Source organism: Atractosteus spatula, unplaced genomic scaffold, assembly GCF_055471065.1.
Source record: "Atractosteus spatula isolate fAtrSpa1 unplaced genomic scaffold, fAtrSpa1.hap1 Scaffold_275, whole genome shotgun sequence".
NCBI classification, from domain to species: domain Eukaryota; kingdom Metazoa; phylum Chordata; class Actinopteri; order Semionotiformes; family Lepisosteidae; genus Atractosteus; species Atractosteus spatula.
In genome coordinates this window covers 4,545-20,661 of record NW_028296847.1, presented here as the reverse complement: position 1 = coordinate 20,661, position 16,117 = coordinate 4,545, and the positions used below count along the sequence as shown (strand labels likewise).

Sequence of the window (16,117 nt, the reverse complement as noted above, 5' to 3'; positions counted from 1 at the left end):
ACAGTCCAAGGGTGTCCGAGGCAAATCCAAGAGTGAAGCAAATGTCCAAGACTGGGTAATCCATTCTGACAGACAAACAAAGTTAAAAGCCGGAGTGGGATCAGGCGGAGGGTCGGGGGAATAAAAAGGAGGTAACGGGACCAGACGCTCCCTAATCCCAGACTCAGTAGATCAGGACGCCGTGTTGAAGCCTATGCCGTCGAGTCGCTTCTGAACTCACGGGTAGGCGGGCTTCTGGGCGTCCATCTTCCAAAGCTGAGCCCCGATAGGCAGGAACGTCTGGCTTATATAGCACGGGGGGCTGGAACCAGAGGCAGGTGTGGGAGATGAGTATAAAACAAGGAAGGGCTGGAGCCTCCTTAAGAGGAGGGGTTTTCAGTCGTGACATAGAGACCCTATGTGTAGTGGCAAAAGGGCTCAGGAGGTCAGACGATGTTGGGAAGAAACCTATTCCGTCAGGCTGTGGTGGAGACGATCTGGTGCTAGGCAGGTCTCAAGACATCCGAATCTTCAATGCTGAGGCAGGAACAAAGAGTGACCCGGAAATATATAGCCTCACACAAAGACACACCGGAAGGACAAGTAAAGCACAGGGAAACTAAGAACAGGACAGAGTAGGAGCGCCCTCTAGATGTAGACGGCTTGACATAATGCTTATCCAAAATTTACAAGATGAATGGGACAGAAACCACAACAAATTAGGGAAAATGCCTGCACAACTGCTGCAACAATTATTTTTCTATTTTCCTGATAATAATTTAAGTGAATATGTTGCTGTTATAATTAATATATTTTGATGCTAAGTATGTAAAGTAACAATTTGATTGTAATCTCTTTGACATCTATTGATTCTAGTGTCTTGTTTTAAATGGAAATTTATTCTGTAATGCATTGAACTTTATCAAGGGATTATTAGTTACTGCCAATCCAACACCTTTCAGCCTTCACTTAGAAGGCATGCCATATACAGTATAGTGATAGTAGTGGGTGCAATGGCATGAAGCAGGCATTCAGAATTACAATTTCAGTAACTGAGTGCAGTGAAGTGGAAAAGCGATTCCTCAAGAAAAGCTGTTCCTGTGCTACTTTAATCAAAATAGAAAACTTGAGGTTATTTTCTTATTAACATGTAGTTAATAAGAAACCAGTATTAACATTTTTATTGTTGATTTTTGTTTCCTTTTGTTTGTTTAATAGAATAAGTTATACATATATACTAGTGTGTATATATATACTAATATACAGTATATAAACTCGTGGATTCTTAAATATACCAGTTCAAAATGTCAACTGAAGGAATGGATTAAAAAGAAACCTTCCCAAAATATGGATGCTTTCCCTCCCACACAGATTTATGAATTATTCAATGCAACATCCAATGTAAATCTACCCTCCTTTGGGGGACATATGCCTGCAAACATAATCTCCCTCAGTATTTCTAAGACAATCATTCAAATTATGTGATACATAGTTATTTGAGTCTCAACTCCGAGATATTTGAAATGTTTCACCATAGGTTAAACCATACTTTGGGGTACACTATTCAATGGAAGGGTCAATCTAGCCTAATTTATTCATATCAATGAAAGTTTTCATAATAGCCAAAAAGTAGGTGAATAACAAGTAAATGTGCTAAACATAGTAGAATGCAGTTAGCAAAGATTATAATATGATGTTTTTAATATTGATGTGAATGGAGAAAGACAATTTAAATGTCACGGATGTCGGAAAGGGCATGTCGTGGAATGGCAGGAGAGCAAAAAAGACCCTATACGTAGTGGCAAAACGGGGGTTAGTTCGGGCTCAGCAGGTCAGACGATGTCGGGAAGAAACCTATGCCCTCAAGCCGCGGAGGAGACGACCTGGTGCTAAGCAGGACTCAAGACATCTGAACCCTTAATGCTGAGTGAGGAGGAAAGAGTGACCTGAAAATATATAGCCCTAGACAAAGATACACTGGAAGGACAAGCAAAGCACAGGGAAACTAGGAACAGGACAGAGTAGGAGCACCCTCTAGCTGTAGAGGGCATGACAGTAAATCAGGAGCTGTCTCAGCCTCAAATGGGTGCCTGTGTGCACATTCCGAATAATATGAATGTTACAGTTGTACCATTGTAATTATGGTCTTAGACATTGGATGAATTGATGAATTATACATCAATTTAGTTTTTTGCATATTAGATTATAACTATTCAAATTAATGCCATTACCTTTTGTACAGTATGGGTAAACACAAATAGTGCAGTATTTGCAAAAATACTGTGTACAAGATGCACAATACTTTACATCAGAGGTAGGCACTCCTGTTTCTGTAGGATTTCATTCCAACTCAGGTCTCAAAATCTAAATCAGCCCAGTTTTGTCTTTATGGGAATAACTCCTTACTCTTTTCGAGAAATGCCTGGAGATCTTTAACGACCACTGAGAGTCAGGACCTCGGTTTAACGTGTCATCTGAAAGACAATGCCCACTACAGTATAGTGTCCTCGCCACTATACCAGGGCATTAGGACCCACACAGACCACCACAGGGTGGGTGCCTCCCCACTGGTCCCACTAACACCACTTCCAGCAGTAACCATAGCTTCCCAAGAGGTCTCCCATCCAGGTACTGACCAGGCTCAACCCTACTTAGCTTCAGGAGGTAGCTAGTTGAAAGCTGCAGAGTAATATGGCTGCTGGCCAGTTTAGGAATGTATTTAATTTAAATAAATAGTTTATGTATTCTTAATTTATAAACAATAAAGCTGTTTTTTGTAGATTCGTAGATTGTTTATAATTTTATGAATCTGTAATGTAATCTGCTGTTTTTTTTTAAAAATGGTTATAATATTAATCAGGGGTGGCATGATGGTGCAGTGGTGAGCATTCCTACCTGGGTTCAATTGAGTGTGTCTGTATTTGTCTGTATGTGTCCTGTGATGGACTGGCAATGGACTGGTTTTACTGCCATTGCTTGCTAGGATAGGCTCTTGCTGCCCTGCCACCCTGTACTGGATAAAGTGGTTAAAAAGTGGATGGATGAAATGTTAATCAGACCATTTCTACTTTTATAATTCATTAATGTCATGAAACATCTATGAACAAGTTAGAAATCCTTTTTTCTGTTCAGCAATAAGGTTCTTGTTAGAACATTAAACATTATACATCAAGTGTAAACATTAAAAATTATACTTGTTATTCACAGTACAGATGCAGCCATTCAAAGTGCGTGGCACAGACACGTACCGGAGGTAATTGGCTACGGCCTCGTGCGTCACGATGCAAAATACCGCGGTACGTGATTGGTTGACTGACAGGGGCACTCATGGTGCGTTGGTCGGTCATAGAAAGATTTAAATGTCTAATTTAAGATTTAAATGTGTTGCGGAACATTAATATAATTATATCGTTATTAATTTCTTTAGATACGCGATTCCATATTATATTCCCTTTTAATCAAATTCTAAAAGTATGCTTGTTGACTCCGGTATCACGTTAGTTAAAGACTTCGATGCTTAAAATGTTTAGGGAGAAATGGAATACTGGTGTGTATGTTTTCTTTAAAGTACCGAGACCAGCCATATACTGTATGTTTATGTTCCAAAATTAATATTGTTTATGGGCTTCACACGCATTACAGTATGCTCCTATTCTTTTTATGCTCAGCTACTAAGATTTCCCTTCAGTGGTAAAATTCCATATAAATCTTCAATAATTAAATGGGCACAGTAAAGACATTAAATATACATATACATACTGTATACAGTACAGTTTGCATACAGTAATATATTTATGTTCCTAAATCAATCTCTTTTATGAGCATGTGAAAGGCATGGTGAATCGGAGATTCTCAAAAATTACTGTACTTTGCATGATTGGAAACAAATGCATGATTGCGAAATGCTGTGGTGTTACTTTTACAAAGACGGTCAATGAAAAAAAGAATGTGGACCAGGGCAATACTTTGAGTTTACAGCTTGTCCAAGGTCATTTATTATTAATACTATAAGTAATATCTTCGTTAAAGACTTTGATGGCGACAGCACAAACATGAGAGGTTGAGCTTTATTAGCTCCACCTTGCGGAAATTCCGGATACTATTATTTTCTTTGCGGTACTATAAGAGAATTTACGGTAACTCGCGGTAGACTGCGTAAAGCGCACCACAAAATAATGCAGTATTGCCCGCTTGTTTTGAAAGGCTGCATCTGTATTACGTTTTTATGTTGTATGATCTTTCTCTGTGTTGCAGGAATCTTATTTTGCTACAGTGAAGCTGATTTATACAGTTGGATATGGAGCTTCTGTTATCACTCTCACAGTTGCTGTTGTAATCTTACTCCTATTCAGGTACATCACTCACATCATGCGAAAATAAATAATGTTTTTTATTCAAAATATCAATAGATGATGTTTATAGTTTATCCATTATTTCTGTTCATTCATAACATAAGGTAACTTATATCCAATGATAATATCTTCCTAATTTGCTAAAAGGACAATAAGTCATTTTACCTGATATAACTTCAGTGTCATTGACAATGGCAGTCATGCTATGGGTAAACCTAGAAAGTATCATTGAAACAACTATGAATGGAAATATTACTATTTAACACTTGTTTAAATTACAACACAAAAACCAATTGCAATCACTTCTGAGCATAACCCATTAACATTTTATTATTCATTTTTCTGTTTGGTTTTAATAAATTCTCCGAGTATATTTATATAACATGAAAGGGTATTAAGCAATTTCAACATGGCAGCAAAACGTTTCCTGTTTCCTCTGTAATGAACAACTATAACTGTAAAGCAAGTTCTTACTTAACCCATGCAACCCCTTTTTAGACAAACAAATTGTCAAACAAATTTAAACAAATTAATTAAAAAATCACCACTTGGTGGGTCAATTGCAGCAAACCTTTGGATTTAATTGCATAATAAGTTGCTGACTAGTTGATTTGGGAATATATAGGTTGAATTACAGTAAGTACACTGCTTTCAGTTCATTGCAATTGAACATGTAAGCCTATTTACAAGGAAGAGAGGCCTCTAGTGGCAAGAATGGCTGTTATTATAGTTCCTTTAATGTCCTGCTTGCCACAGTAATATTTTTGGTTTTATTATGCATTTGATTATGTTGGGTTTCTGTCACTAATGCAATCGATCTACAGCATATCGATTTCAATGCTGTAACACTATTCGTCTTCAAAAAACAACCTTAGACACTCTGAAACCTGGATTATTTATGGTATGACAAGTTGTGATCATATTTTTGTAAACTGATCAATGGTTTGTGTCGGCATATTATGATTACATGACAATCTACACAAAAAGAAGGGACAGTGTTATTCAGCATGGATAAATACTGTCCATTCTAAAGTTTCATTTGCAAACATTTAAATAATTTTGGGAAAAGAATCCAATCTACTCATAAAGACAAACCATAAAAATAAAACACCTCACCATCTGCCAAGAATTTTTGGAGTTTTGAGTAAAGGTTTTATGCAAGGCTGCTGTCACATTCCCATGTAACAGATTATTCAGGTTGATTGTTGATCCTGTATATACTGTATAAGTACAGTGTAATATATCAGAAACTCAAAAATAGCTGCATGGGCGTGTTGTTATTAATTTATCTGGTCTAATTCAAAGGGCAGACTGTTTCAAGAAAGACCACAATGGAACAAGTTAAATTTCATTTGAGTCAATAATTGCCATTTGAGATGATGATGCATTAAGAACTGTCATTCCTTTAAAAAAAACTGGAAGAGATTTTTTTTCTCCCAAGAAGCATCTGAAAGATTCATTTAAACTTGATTTTGTTTTTAACATTGTAACATTATGCTGGAGTTTTATCTTGAATTTATACTACAAATAATCAGCATGTAACCAGACTATGGAGAATAATGATGTTATCTAAATGATGTCAGAAGTATTATTGCTCTCGTATAAGATTAAATTATACTCTTTTAGTTTCCACGAATGAATTAAATGATCCAATTTCTATATAATATAAAACATAAATGGAAGAATAAAGCATTGAAAAGGCTAATTTTGGGAAAACATATCCACATACAACAAATTGTTACTTTAAAAAAAATATATCTATGTTTACATACATAGAGAAAATATGTTTTGGTGTCAGGTTTCAAAAATATTATAATATTTTTAAGTACCATACTTTAAGTAAGGATTTTAACAGACAGCACCTGCTCTTCTATTTCTAGGGACAGTCACCCAAGAATCCCAGTTTCTGCTCTCTTGTTGACTTTCTTTTTGGAATCAATAGTTCAAGACTATTTTGTCCTTCCCTATTTCTCTTAACAATACTTAAAATTATGTATGGTGATTGTAGCGGTCTCTGCTCGTTACCAGCATTGAGCGCCATGGCAACCATCCACCTGTTGGTCCCAGGCTAGGTTCCCAGCTGCAAGAATTGTAAATGTGGCATTTAGGTGACTTCCAGCACTTTTTTTTTCTCTGGTCCTGGGGTTTAGCTTCATGGAGAGACCCTAACCCAAGTTTTCAAATCCTAATCAATGACACTGACTATACAGTACCTTCAGGACCAGACATCCAACCTTTAGTGAGTCCAGCTTCACTGAGTCATATGGGAGGTTGGGCATGTCTCTTTCAAACCATAAACAGTAAACCATGCCACTATAAACCATAACCCATTTTATATCCACATTTATCAACTCCTATTTATGGAATTCCTTCAGTAACCTCACTAAGACAGGCTTCTTTTTCCTAGACATCCAATAACCAATGCTCCTTCACTATGGCTTCCCTTATAACCTTAGCAATTCCTTAGCAATAGAAACTAGCAGAGTAATGCCCTAAAGATTTCTTGCCACTGCCTTCATTATAAAAGAATAGTCTCCCTTGCATGGTCCACCAAAGGGTCTGGAGGACCCAAAGTCCAAACCTTCCTGGCATTTGTATGGACAAGCAGCAGTTTAGCCTTTCCATTATTATGAAAATGGAAATTAAAATGGAGACGAATGGTGCTGCTATCCTAACACCGTGCTATCCTAACATACTATTCTTCAAGCATTATTCCAACTAAGAACAGCCTTCATCTAGAAAACCTTTTCCAGTACCTTGGGACCCCACTTCTCTGCCGGATCTACTTTAGAACTGGTTATTTACTTTGTTATATCCAGGTGAACTTTCTCCGCCCTCTTCTTCACAGACTGTGATCAGCAGCCTTTAATTATCAAACCTGCATGCCTGTTCAATTATTTCTCCTCTTCTTCTTTGCTCATCTTTCTGGGTTCCCTTGGAGCTCTCTTCTTGGATCCCCAACTTTCAACTTGCTGCAGCGCTGCTACAAATGGCTGCATCATAACAAATATCATCACAAAAACAAATGCAACATTTGAACTCTGTGTGTATAAAGGGGCTGCAACACAACATGATTTATAAATCACAAGGTGCTGTCGCTCAAAGTGAATGGGAGATGTCAGAAAACAATGGAGGTACTAGAGTGCTTAACTGTGACATGAGCAGAACATAAATGGAACACACTTTCAATGCATATTCATATGATGATAACATGCTAACAAAGTGACCTAAAAGACATTTTTAATTAGTCATTTCAAATATTATAATCATATGCTATTAGGCTTCCTCTATTTTTGAAAATATCTCACTCTGATGGACCTGTTTTCAGATTTGTGGGTTTTAGAATCTGTATGATTTTCCACTTGCTTCCTGTATAGTGTACAGTATATGTAACAGGACAGCGAACAGGTTAAAGGAGTGACATCTCTCTTACCCTTAAACCAAACAGTGCAGACGTCTGACATAGTAGAAGATGCAGTCTATTAGCGTAGCAAAGTTTGGTGCTGTCTGGGGACTGTTACTGTGTCTGAGCCCTTGACCAGCTTTGAATGAATCTCAGCCAAGACAGAGCAGATTTACAAGTGTTATTTATATAATCCTTGAATCATCAGTGAGAAAACAAAAATATATATTTTTTATTTTAAGGATAAAATTATCATCTTTTTCATTATTTTCATAAGACACATTTTTTGTTTAAGAAATGTATGAGGAGTTGAGTAACATGTTGAAAACATGCCTCATTTACAGTTTTATGAGTCAGATTTTGGGACTGCACAATACTGACTTCTCTAAGAAATATTTTACCTTTTAAAATAGAAAAATATCTTTCTGTTTTTCTTATAAAAATCTTTCACAAAGTTTGATGGGAAAATAAATATACATTTCAATTTATTTTTTTTCTTTCACATTTTTGTGAAAAGACCAATTTACCAGTTTTTTATTGTTATCAATTTACAGGAGGCTTCACTGTGCAAGAAATTATATTCACATCCAACTCTTTGTCACCTTTATCCTGAGAGCTGTGGCAGTTTTCATTAAGGATGCCATTCTGTTTTCAAATGAAGAAACCAATCATTGTACTCTTTCAACTGTAAGTTAATGCTGTGCCTTATGGATTTCTTTTTGCATGACATGTTTATACAGTATGTAGGACTGCTTTTTCTGTAAAATACAATTCAGTTCACCTGTGGCCACATCCTGTTTGATGTGTTTCTTTCTCAAAATCTTCTTCCTCTTTTTGAATTCTAGGTCTTCAGTATCTAAAGATACAGGTAATAAAATGTCTGCTTAAATTGAAAACAGATTGAATCCTTTTTTTTTTACTTTGTATGGAAAAAAAGGATCTAATTAACTCTTTTGATGTCATTTCCACTGCATTGCACTGCATTGCATAAAGGGCTGTAATTTTGAAAATTGCTTTTTATCTGCAGACTGAAGATGGTGGGACAAAAGAAAATATCTCTGCTTCAGGTTAGGGATTACAAGAGGCTTGTAAATACTTTAGTGTGGACAGTTGTGAGTGGCAAAACTTGGATATATTTGATGTTTACATGCGTTCAATTAGTTGACTGTATACTGTATTATCTGTTATCTGTATTCTCAGTGGACCTTACTGATGTGAAATATGTGAGATTTTAGACACATAAACTATGAACAAGGATTCATTTTTGAAAAATGCTGGTATTTTATTTAAAAATGATAATTTAAGAATAGCACAGTGAAAGCAACTAAAAATGTATTGTAGGTTTTCAATTTGATGTTGAGCTTTGTACTGTATATACATTTGACTGTACGATGTGAAATGCGAAATGTCCACAGGCTAGGGCTAGTAAAATTACCAAGAATCATGAAGAGTCTCTGCTGTTCTGAGAGACTACACTCTTGTGTCTGTTAATCTCATATCTGCAAAATCATGTATGCAGCAGAATAGAATTTAAATAGAATTGTTAAATAATCTGTAAGTTTGGAAGAAAGTGAAAATGCGATCTCATACTGTATTTATGCTTTCTTATACATAAATATTTCTCCTGCTGAGCACCTCTTATATTTCTTGCATTTAGGGTTTTAGTTTTCAGAGACTCAATGCTGTCTCATGCATTCAATATTGCTTGACCTTACCTTTGTCAGACTCTGTCTTTTTGTATGTTTCTGGTCGAGCATCAAAACCACTTCACCTGTGGCCCCAGCCTCTCTTCATTGTTAACATCAAGGGCGTAAGCAAATAGCATCAGTCTTCGTCTGGCCTGGATTCCTCATTCTCAACCTGCGCCATCCCCTGTGACAACCCCTTCCCCCAACAAACCTCTACCCACTGCCACTCAAGCACACAGGATTCCTATTTGTCCCCAGGATTATGAAATTTGATTGATTGATTTTACCGCTGTTTTTCTTATTTTGGGGGTTCCATGTGGAATCTGTCCTTATCCATTCAGATGTAGCAAATGGACTGCCTCAGGGTTTTCATCATGCTCGATTTCCATTATTAAATCATTGTGTGGCCTTGGATTTCTCTCCACACTTTTCTCAGTCATACATTCCACCTCTGCACAGATAATAAATACTGTAAATAAACGGTTGCTTACTTTTGCTTTGAACTGTGGGAGGAAATGGGAACGCCCAGAGGAAACCCATGTGAACATAGCACCCAGGGCCCTAGCAGTCTGAAGCAGCAATATTCACCACTGTGCCACCAAATTAAAGCCAAACATTAAAATATTTAGTACGATATCCCTTTGCTTTCATTATCTTGTTGCATTAATTAGAATTTGACCAAGCTACCGAAACACTTTTTATACATCCACGAAGAATTCTTCATAAAAAGAACCTTATTATTGCAGTGTAATTGACTTTATGCATGATTCACTTTTTCATTCAGAAAATTAATTTGCCACATATTGTTTTATTTTAAAATGGACTGACAGTAAAGGCAATGAAATCTTAATAATGGTTGATATTCATTTAGTTCTGAATAACAGATTGCAGCAATCTTTGTAGACCTATAAAAATAATTTTCTCATTTTGCGGTTTAAATAGTATTCTATATGCAGACAAACAAGTAGCTGCATAAAGGGTTGATATTAGTAGTTTTATTAAAACCCTAAAAAAGAAAATGTAAATTGTTTGGGAATATGAGTTTTTATATCGCTTTTTACTATTTTGTAATAGTTTATTCCTTGAGTATTTATCCTGGTGTACTGCTCCAGGTGTCTACATGTCATTTGGCAACTGTCTAGTGCTGCAATCACAAGAATGAGTTTCTTCAGTTTAAAGTTCTAGACAGATAGATCTGAACTGTATAACAGGTTAGTAATCTGAGGCTTAACGTGTTGCATCTAAACAAAAATAATTGAAAATTGACATACTCAACTGTACTAAAATAGCAAAAAAACGTAAAAACTTAAATGAATAGTGCTTGAAATAATTTTTAATTAATATTAGACAATTAGTACAGTAATAGACAAATAGTAAACATACTAGATGAATATTTTATGCAGGTCTGACAGGAGACATGGATTACAAGTCCTATGTAATAGAGCTGTGTTATTCAGTTCCTCAGTATTGGGCAATTTTGGCATAGCCTGGGAAGGAACTGCAGTGGTTCATTTCTCACTGTGTTGCGTCAACCAGCTGGTTAGCAAAATTAGCAGGACAGAGTTGTTGCCTGTTGCTACCATTGGCATGTTGGTCCTAGAAATGGCTCTAGCCATGACAGGACCTAAACATTGCTTTTTCTTGAAGCTGTGCCTTTGAAATCATACAGTATGTTGCAGACTGACCATGAGGTCCCTGGAAAGAACCCAAAAGTAGTGACAACACCTCCCTGAGTAGCAGGACATTCAGGCAGTACTGTGGCATTTCATGTGAGAATGTAATTAATCAAAGCATACTTACATGAAGGGGAGCAGTGAATCGAATTCAAAAATATGATTTATTCCAAGCATTCACTGCTCTTATGGTAGAATAGGGTGTTCATTTTTCATTTCTAAACTCGCTTAACACACATTTTTTTCTTGGTTTCTGTGCAGAGATTTCATGTTTGAAATAGCATTTGGAAATTGTTCAGGTGGTGTGACAGTGTTTACAACAGAATGAAATTGGTTCTTGACACCTGAAAAATAGGCAGTTACCAGCATGAAAAAATGTTGAAAACTGACCAATATCTAAAGGAAACTTCCCTCTTTTCTCAGATGGGCTGTAAAGCATCTGTGGTGTTTTGCCATTACTGTGTTATGGCCAATTTCTTCTGGCTACTGGTTGAGGCATTGTATCTCAACTGGCTTCAATTGTCATCTTTTTATCAAGGAAAAAAATGCCTCTGGTTGTTCATCTTGCTCGGCTGGGGTAAGTGCTCCAAAATAATCTTTGGAAAATATTTTGTTAAGAATATTTGTGCACTGAAATGTTCAGGCCAAAATGTCTGGATTCACTGGCAAAGTAAAAACACAATCCTGTAACCATGTGCACCCACAGGGTGTCTTTGCATTATTATATATTGTATATATGTTGGTGTGTGCTATTCACATGTTTGAATACACATGACCAGTTTGTGACACTTTAATATATTGTGTACAGATAACAGAAAAGAAGATGTACTGTACTGTAAGGTACTGAATGTTCATTGAACTAAATGTATTTCATTAAATTGTCATTGTTATCAAGGTACACATTTTTGTAAAGATACAAGTTACACATTTTTATGTAAAATCACACAGTTTTAAAATAATTTGTAATATGTATCACAATATTTAAATTCAGCATTAGATAGTAGATTCATTGATAACTGTATACTTATTACATTACACATTAGTCACACAGCTTATACACATTTGATGTTTGCAAATTGCTTTTCATGCTGCTTCTTAGATGTGTTGTGAGACTTTAAGAACTGAATAATGAATTTAGCAATTTTCCTTAATAGCTAAATTTGAATAGCTGTTAATATAGTTAATATACTAACTAAGAGAATTAGTATAAAGTTGAATGGTGTTATATTTACAATGTGTACCTCATCAGGATATCAGATCACATCTTATTAAATCTCTAAATCTGAACTAAAAAGATTAATTATTCGTAATCTTACTCATTTGAACCTAGAAACTCTTAGGAATTAATGTGGTCATTTGTTTCTCTCATGTTCCTGAATTACAAGTAGTTTTATTTCATATTCATTATTAATGCACTGCAAGCAAAATTAACAAGATCCACTTGTGACAATGAAGTTCGGCTTCTCCTTTCCTATTGAGTTGTAACTTATAAGTAAACTGTATGAATCTCACAAATGGCATTTAAAAATATAATGCAATATTTTATAGAATATGTAAAGCGTCCTTTGGTGTCCTGGTAAATGTTTCCTCCTTTTTACCATGGCCTCCTAATAATCCCCATCTATGAATTGGCTTCATTACACTGTTCTATTTCCCACTGACAGCTCATGTGTACTGACTGGCACACTTTGGCTCCCATCACATCAACCAAGTGCGTGCTACACATAAGTGGTGGTGGAGGGGAGTCCCCATTACCTATGAAGTGCTTTATAGTTTTATTTTGAATGAATAGCTTCTTAGAAAATGTACAATAAGCAAGCAACGTGAAGGATTCTCTTAAATACTGTAGTACAGAATTACATTTTTTACAAAGCAGAAAGAACTAATTTTGTTCCTGAAATGTTCTAAATCCAGCATAATTCTGGCAGGTACGGTTAAAGGCAAAATAAGATTGACTTTATATGTTTAATCTTTTCTCTATTTTGAACCTTTTAAATGTGAACCCTAGTAATTTGCTAGAAAGACCTAGCTATTAAAGTAAAAAAAAAATACATCTCTGCATTACATAAACCAAAGCTTTATGAATGCCAATCTAAATATAATAAAATTAATAAAAAATATAATAATTTGAGACAAAGTTTCATATTTTGTTTTTATCAAAAATCTTCAGAAATAGTAGCCAGTTAAACAAAGATGAACAAAATATATTTTCATTCATAACTTTCCTTATCATATTATTAAATGACATTAACCAGTTACTCAAAGAATCCTGAAAGTGTCTATAGGTAAAATTCAGTGATCAACAATATAGAAATAAAAATATAATAAGCCTCGTACATACAGGGTCGCAGGGCAGTAGGAGCCTATCCTGGCAAGCAATATACCCTGGATGGGATGCCAGCCCATCACAGACACAAACATGCACTCACACCAGGGCCAATTTTCGCAGAAGCCAGCCTACCAGTATGTCATTTGACTATGAGAGAAAACTAAAGCACCCACGCTAACATGGGAAGAACATACAAAATCTCAACACATAGAAACCCAGGAAATGAAGCCAGAACCCCGGCACTGTGAGGCAGAAGTACTAAAAATATCACTATCTTGCTGCCTAATTTGAAACTAGAACAATTTTAAAGTTGAATTACAGGGAATAGATGGGAAGTACAGTCCAACACAAACCATATCACAGTGAAACTACGTAATTGTAGTTGTCATCAGCATCATTCTTTATGTCTGCATCTAATGCTTTGGTAGTAATACCTGGATAAAGTAGTTCAGGTGGGTAGCTGCGTCAGCATGCGTAGGCTGCAAAGGAACAAGTAATAGGTTTATTCCATGCTGAAAAAAAGAAGAAAGAGAACACAACGTTTCGGCCGTGGAGCCTTCTTCAGGTGTGAGAGAGACAGGGCAGTAGGCAAAGGTAAAGTACCAGGAGAACAAAGGTTGGGAGGGAGGAGGAGTGAGAGGCGGGAGTAGGGGACAGAAAGAGAGGCCAATCAAGAGGTGTGAAGTCAGAATGGGTGCAAAGAGGTGTGAAATGAAACTTCCAATGAATGGAGAAAATTTAAAAGAACATTAGTCTGTCGTTAAGGGAAGGGAGAATGTGTGATCCTAGCTGCAGAATAATTTTAGTTTCGGTGGTCTTTCTGATGTATGAGTTCGGAAAACCGTCTTTGAGAACACAGACGGAGAGATTAGAGTGGTCGTGGCCGTCAGAGGTGAAATGAGAAACAATGGGCTTGGAGAGATCTTTAATCTTCACAGCCCTGACGTGTTCTCTGAAACGGTCTCCGAGTCTCCTTCCTGTTTCTCCAATGTAGATGGCTGGGCATTTACTGCAAGAGATACAGTAAATAAGGTTGCTGGAGGTACAAGATGCTGTCTGGGTGATCCGGAATTGTCCTGAGGGGCCTTGAATGAGTGTGGTGGTGGCTGTGTACTTGCAGGTGATACAGCGAGTTCTGTTGCAAGGAAAAGTGCCAGGTGTGGATGGTTGTTTAGGGCGGTCAAGGGAGCTGTGAACAAGGAGGTTACGCAGATTAGGTGGTCGGCGATATGAGATGATAGGGCGATCAGAAAAGAGGGCGGAAGTGTTTATACCTGGATAAACACTTTTCTGTATTTCAGACATGTTCAAATTAGACCTTATTTATTTGACATTTACTGTACTTTATTAACTGGATTTTTCTTCAAGTTTCATTTTCCTATGCTCCTGCCATGTTATGTTCACTGTATGATTTTTTTTTTCAGTATCTGTTTCTTTGTTTCAATTCCCCAAGAACCCCATAAATGTGCAGTACATAAACTTTACGTGAATGTACAGTCCTTTTTCTAGAAGAGAGGCATTATATTTTCACATTTTCTTCAAAACAAAATATTTTTGTCAATCATCTTCAATACTCTCTGAATTATTAATTGTGCTTGGTTATTTTCTATCTTACTAAATGTATTTTTTAACTTGACTTACTGTATTTTATCAGTTCACTCAATATGATGATCTAAACATTATCAATGTGTGATATTTTTTTAAAAGATTTTTCGTACTGTTGTTTGTTTTTAGGAGTTCCAACAATTTTTATAATTATTTGGATAGTGTCGAGGATTTATTTTGAAGATACAGAGTAAGTACTTATTATTATTTATACATATATATATATAATTAAATGACAAAGCATCTCCTACTGTATGTTTTCATAATTAGTGAATGCATAGCTTTTGTATGTTTCATCTTATTTTCAATATTTTTAATAGATGTTGGGACATTACTGAAAATTCTCCCTACTGGTGGATTATTAAAGGTCCAATTGTAGTGTCTATTGCTGTAAGTATGGTGTTTTCATGGTGCTTATGATTACCTTAATAATAATACATTTCTTCAGAAATATGAAAGGTATTTTCACCTTGTGTATATAAAGTAGATCTTTTCCCAAATCAACAATTTGAAAACACTGTTTTGCTATTGAGAATATTTCTGTCACTAGAATTCATATACTGTAGCTTCCCACTTAAAAGATACAGTATGTGTCAATACCATGTTACAGATGCAGCCATTCAAAGTGCGCGTTACAGACACGTACCGCAGGTGACGTCGCTCAGTATGACGCAAGATGACGCGGGGCACCGCAGTACGTGATTGGTTGACCGACAGGGGCACTCGTGGTCCGTTGGTCTGTCGTAGAAAGACAGTAAACGTCTTTGCTGTGCCCGTTGTAGGTATTGAATTTTACCACTGAAGGGAAATCTTAGTAGCTGAGCATAAAAAGAATAGGAGCATACTGTAACGCGTGTGAAGGTCATAAACGATATTAATTTTGGAACATAAACATACAGTGTATAGCTGGTCTTGGTACTTTAAAGAAAAAAATACACACCAGTATTCCATTTCTCCCTAAACATTTTAAGCTTCGAAGTCTTTAACTAACGCGATACCGGAGTCAACAAGCATACTTTTAGAATTTGATTAAAAGGGAATATAATATGGAATCGCGTATCTAAAGAATTTAATAATGGTATTCGTGT

At 36.1% G+C, this 16,117-nt stretch overlaps 1 protein-coding gene across 1 annotated transcript; it reads left to right on the top strand.

Annotated features, from left to right (window-relative positions):
- Positions 1–326: 326 nt before the first annotated feature.
- LOC148807617 (vasoactive intestinal polypeptide receptor 1-like) lies at positions 327–15,419 on the top strand (the record flags this gene model as incomplete). The annotated part of the gene is made up of 6 exons (XM_088909502.1): positions 327–521; positions 4,234–4,331; positions 8,289–8,421; positions 11,519–11,672; positions 15,159–15,219; positions 15,350–15,419. Coding segments are annotated over exons 1-6 (711 nt in total), but the record flags the coding sequence as incomplete, so codon positions are not given.
- Between the last annotated feature and the right edge of the window lie 698 nt (positions 15,420–16,117).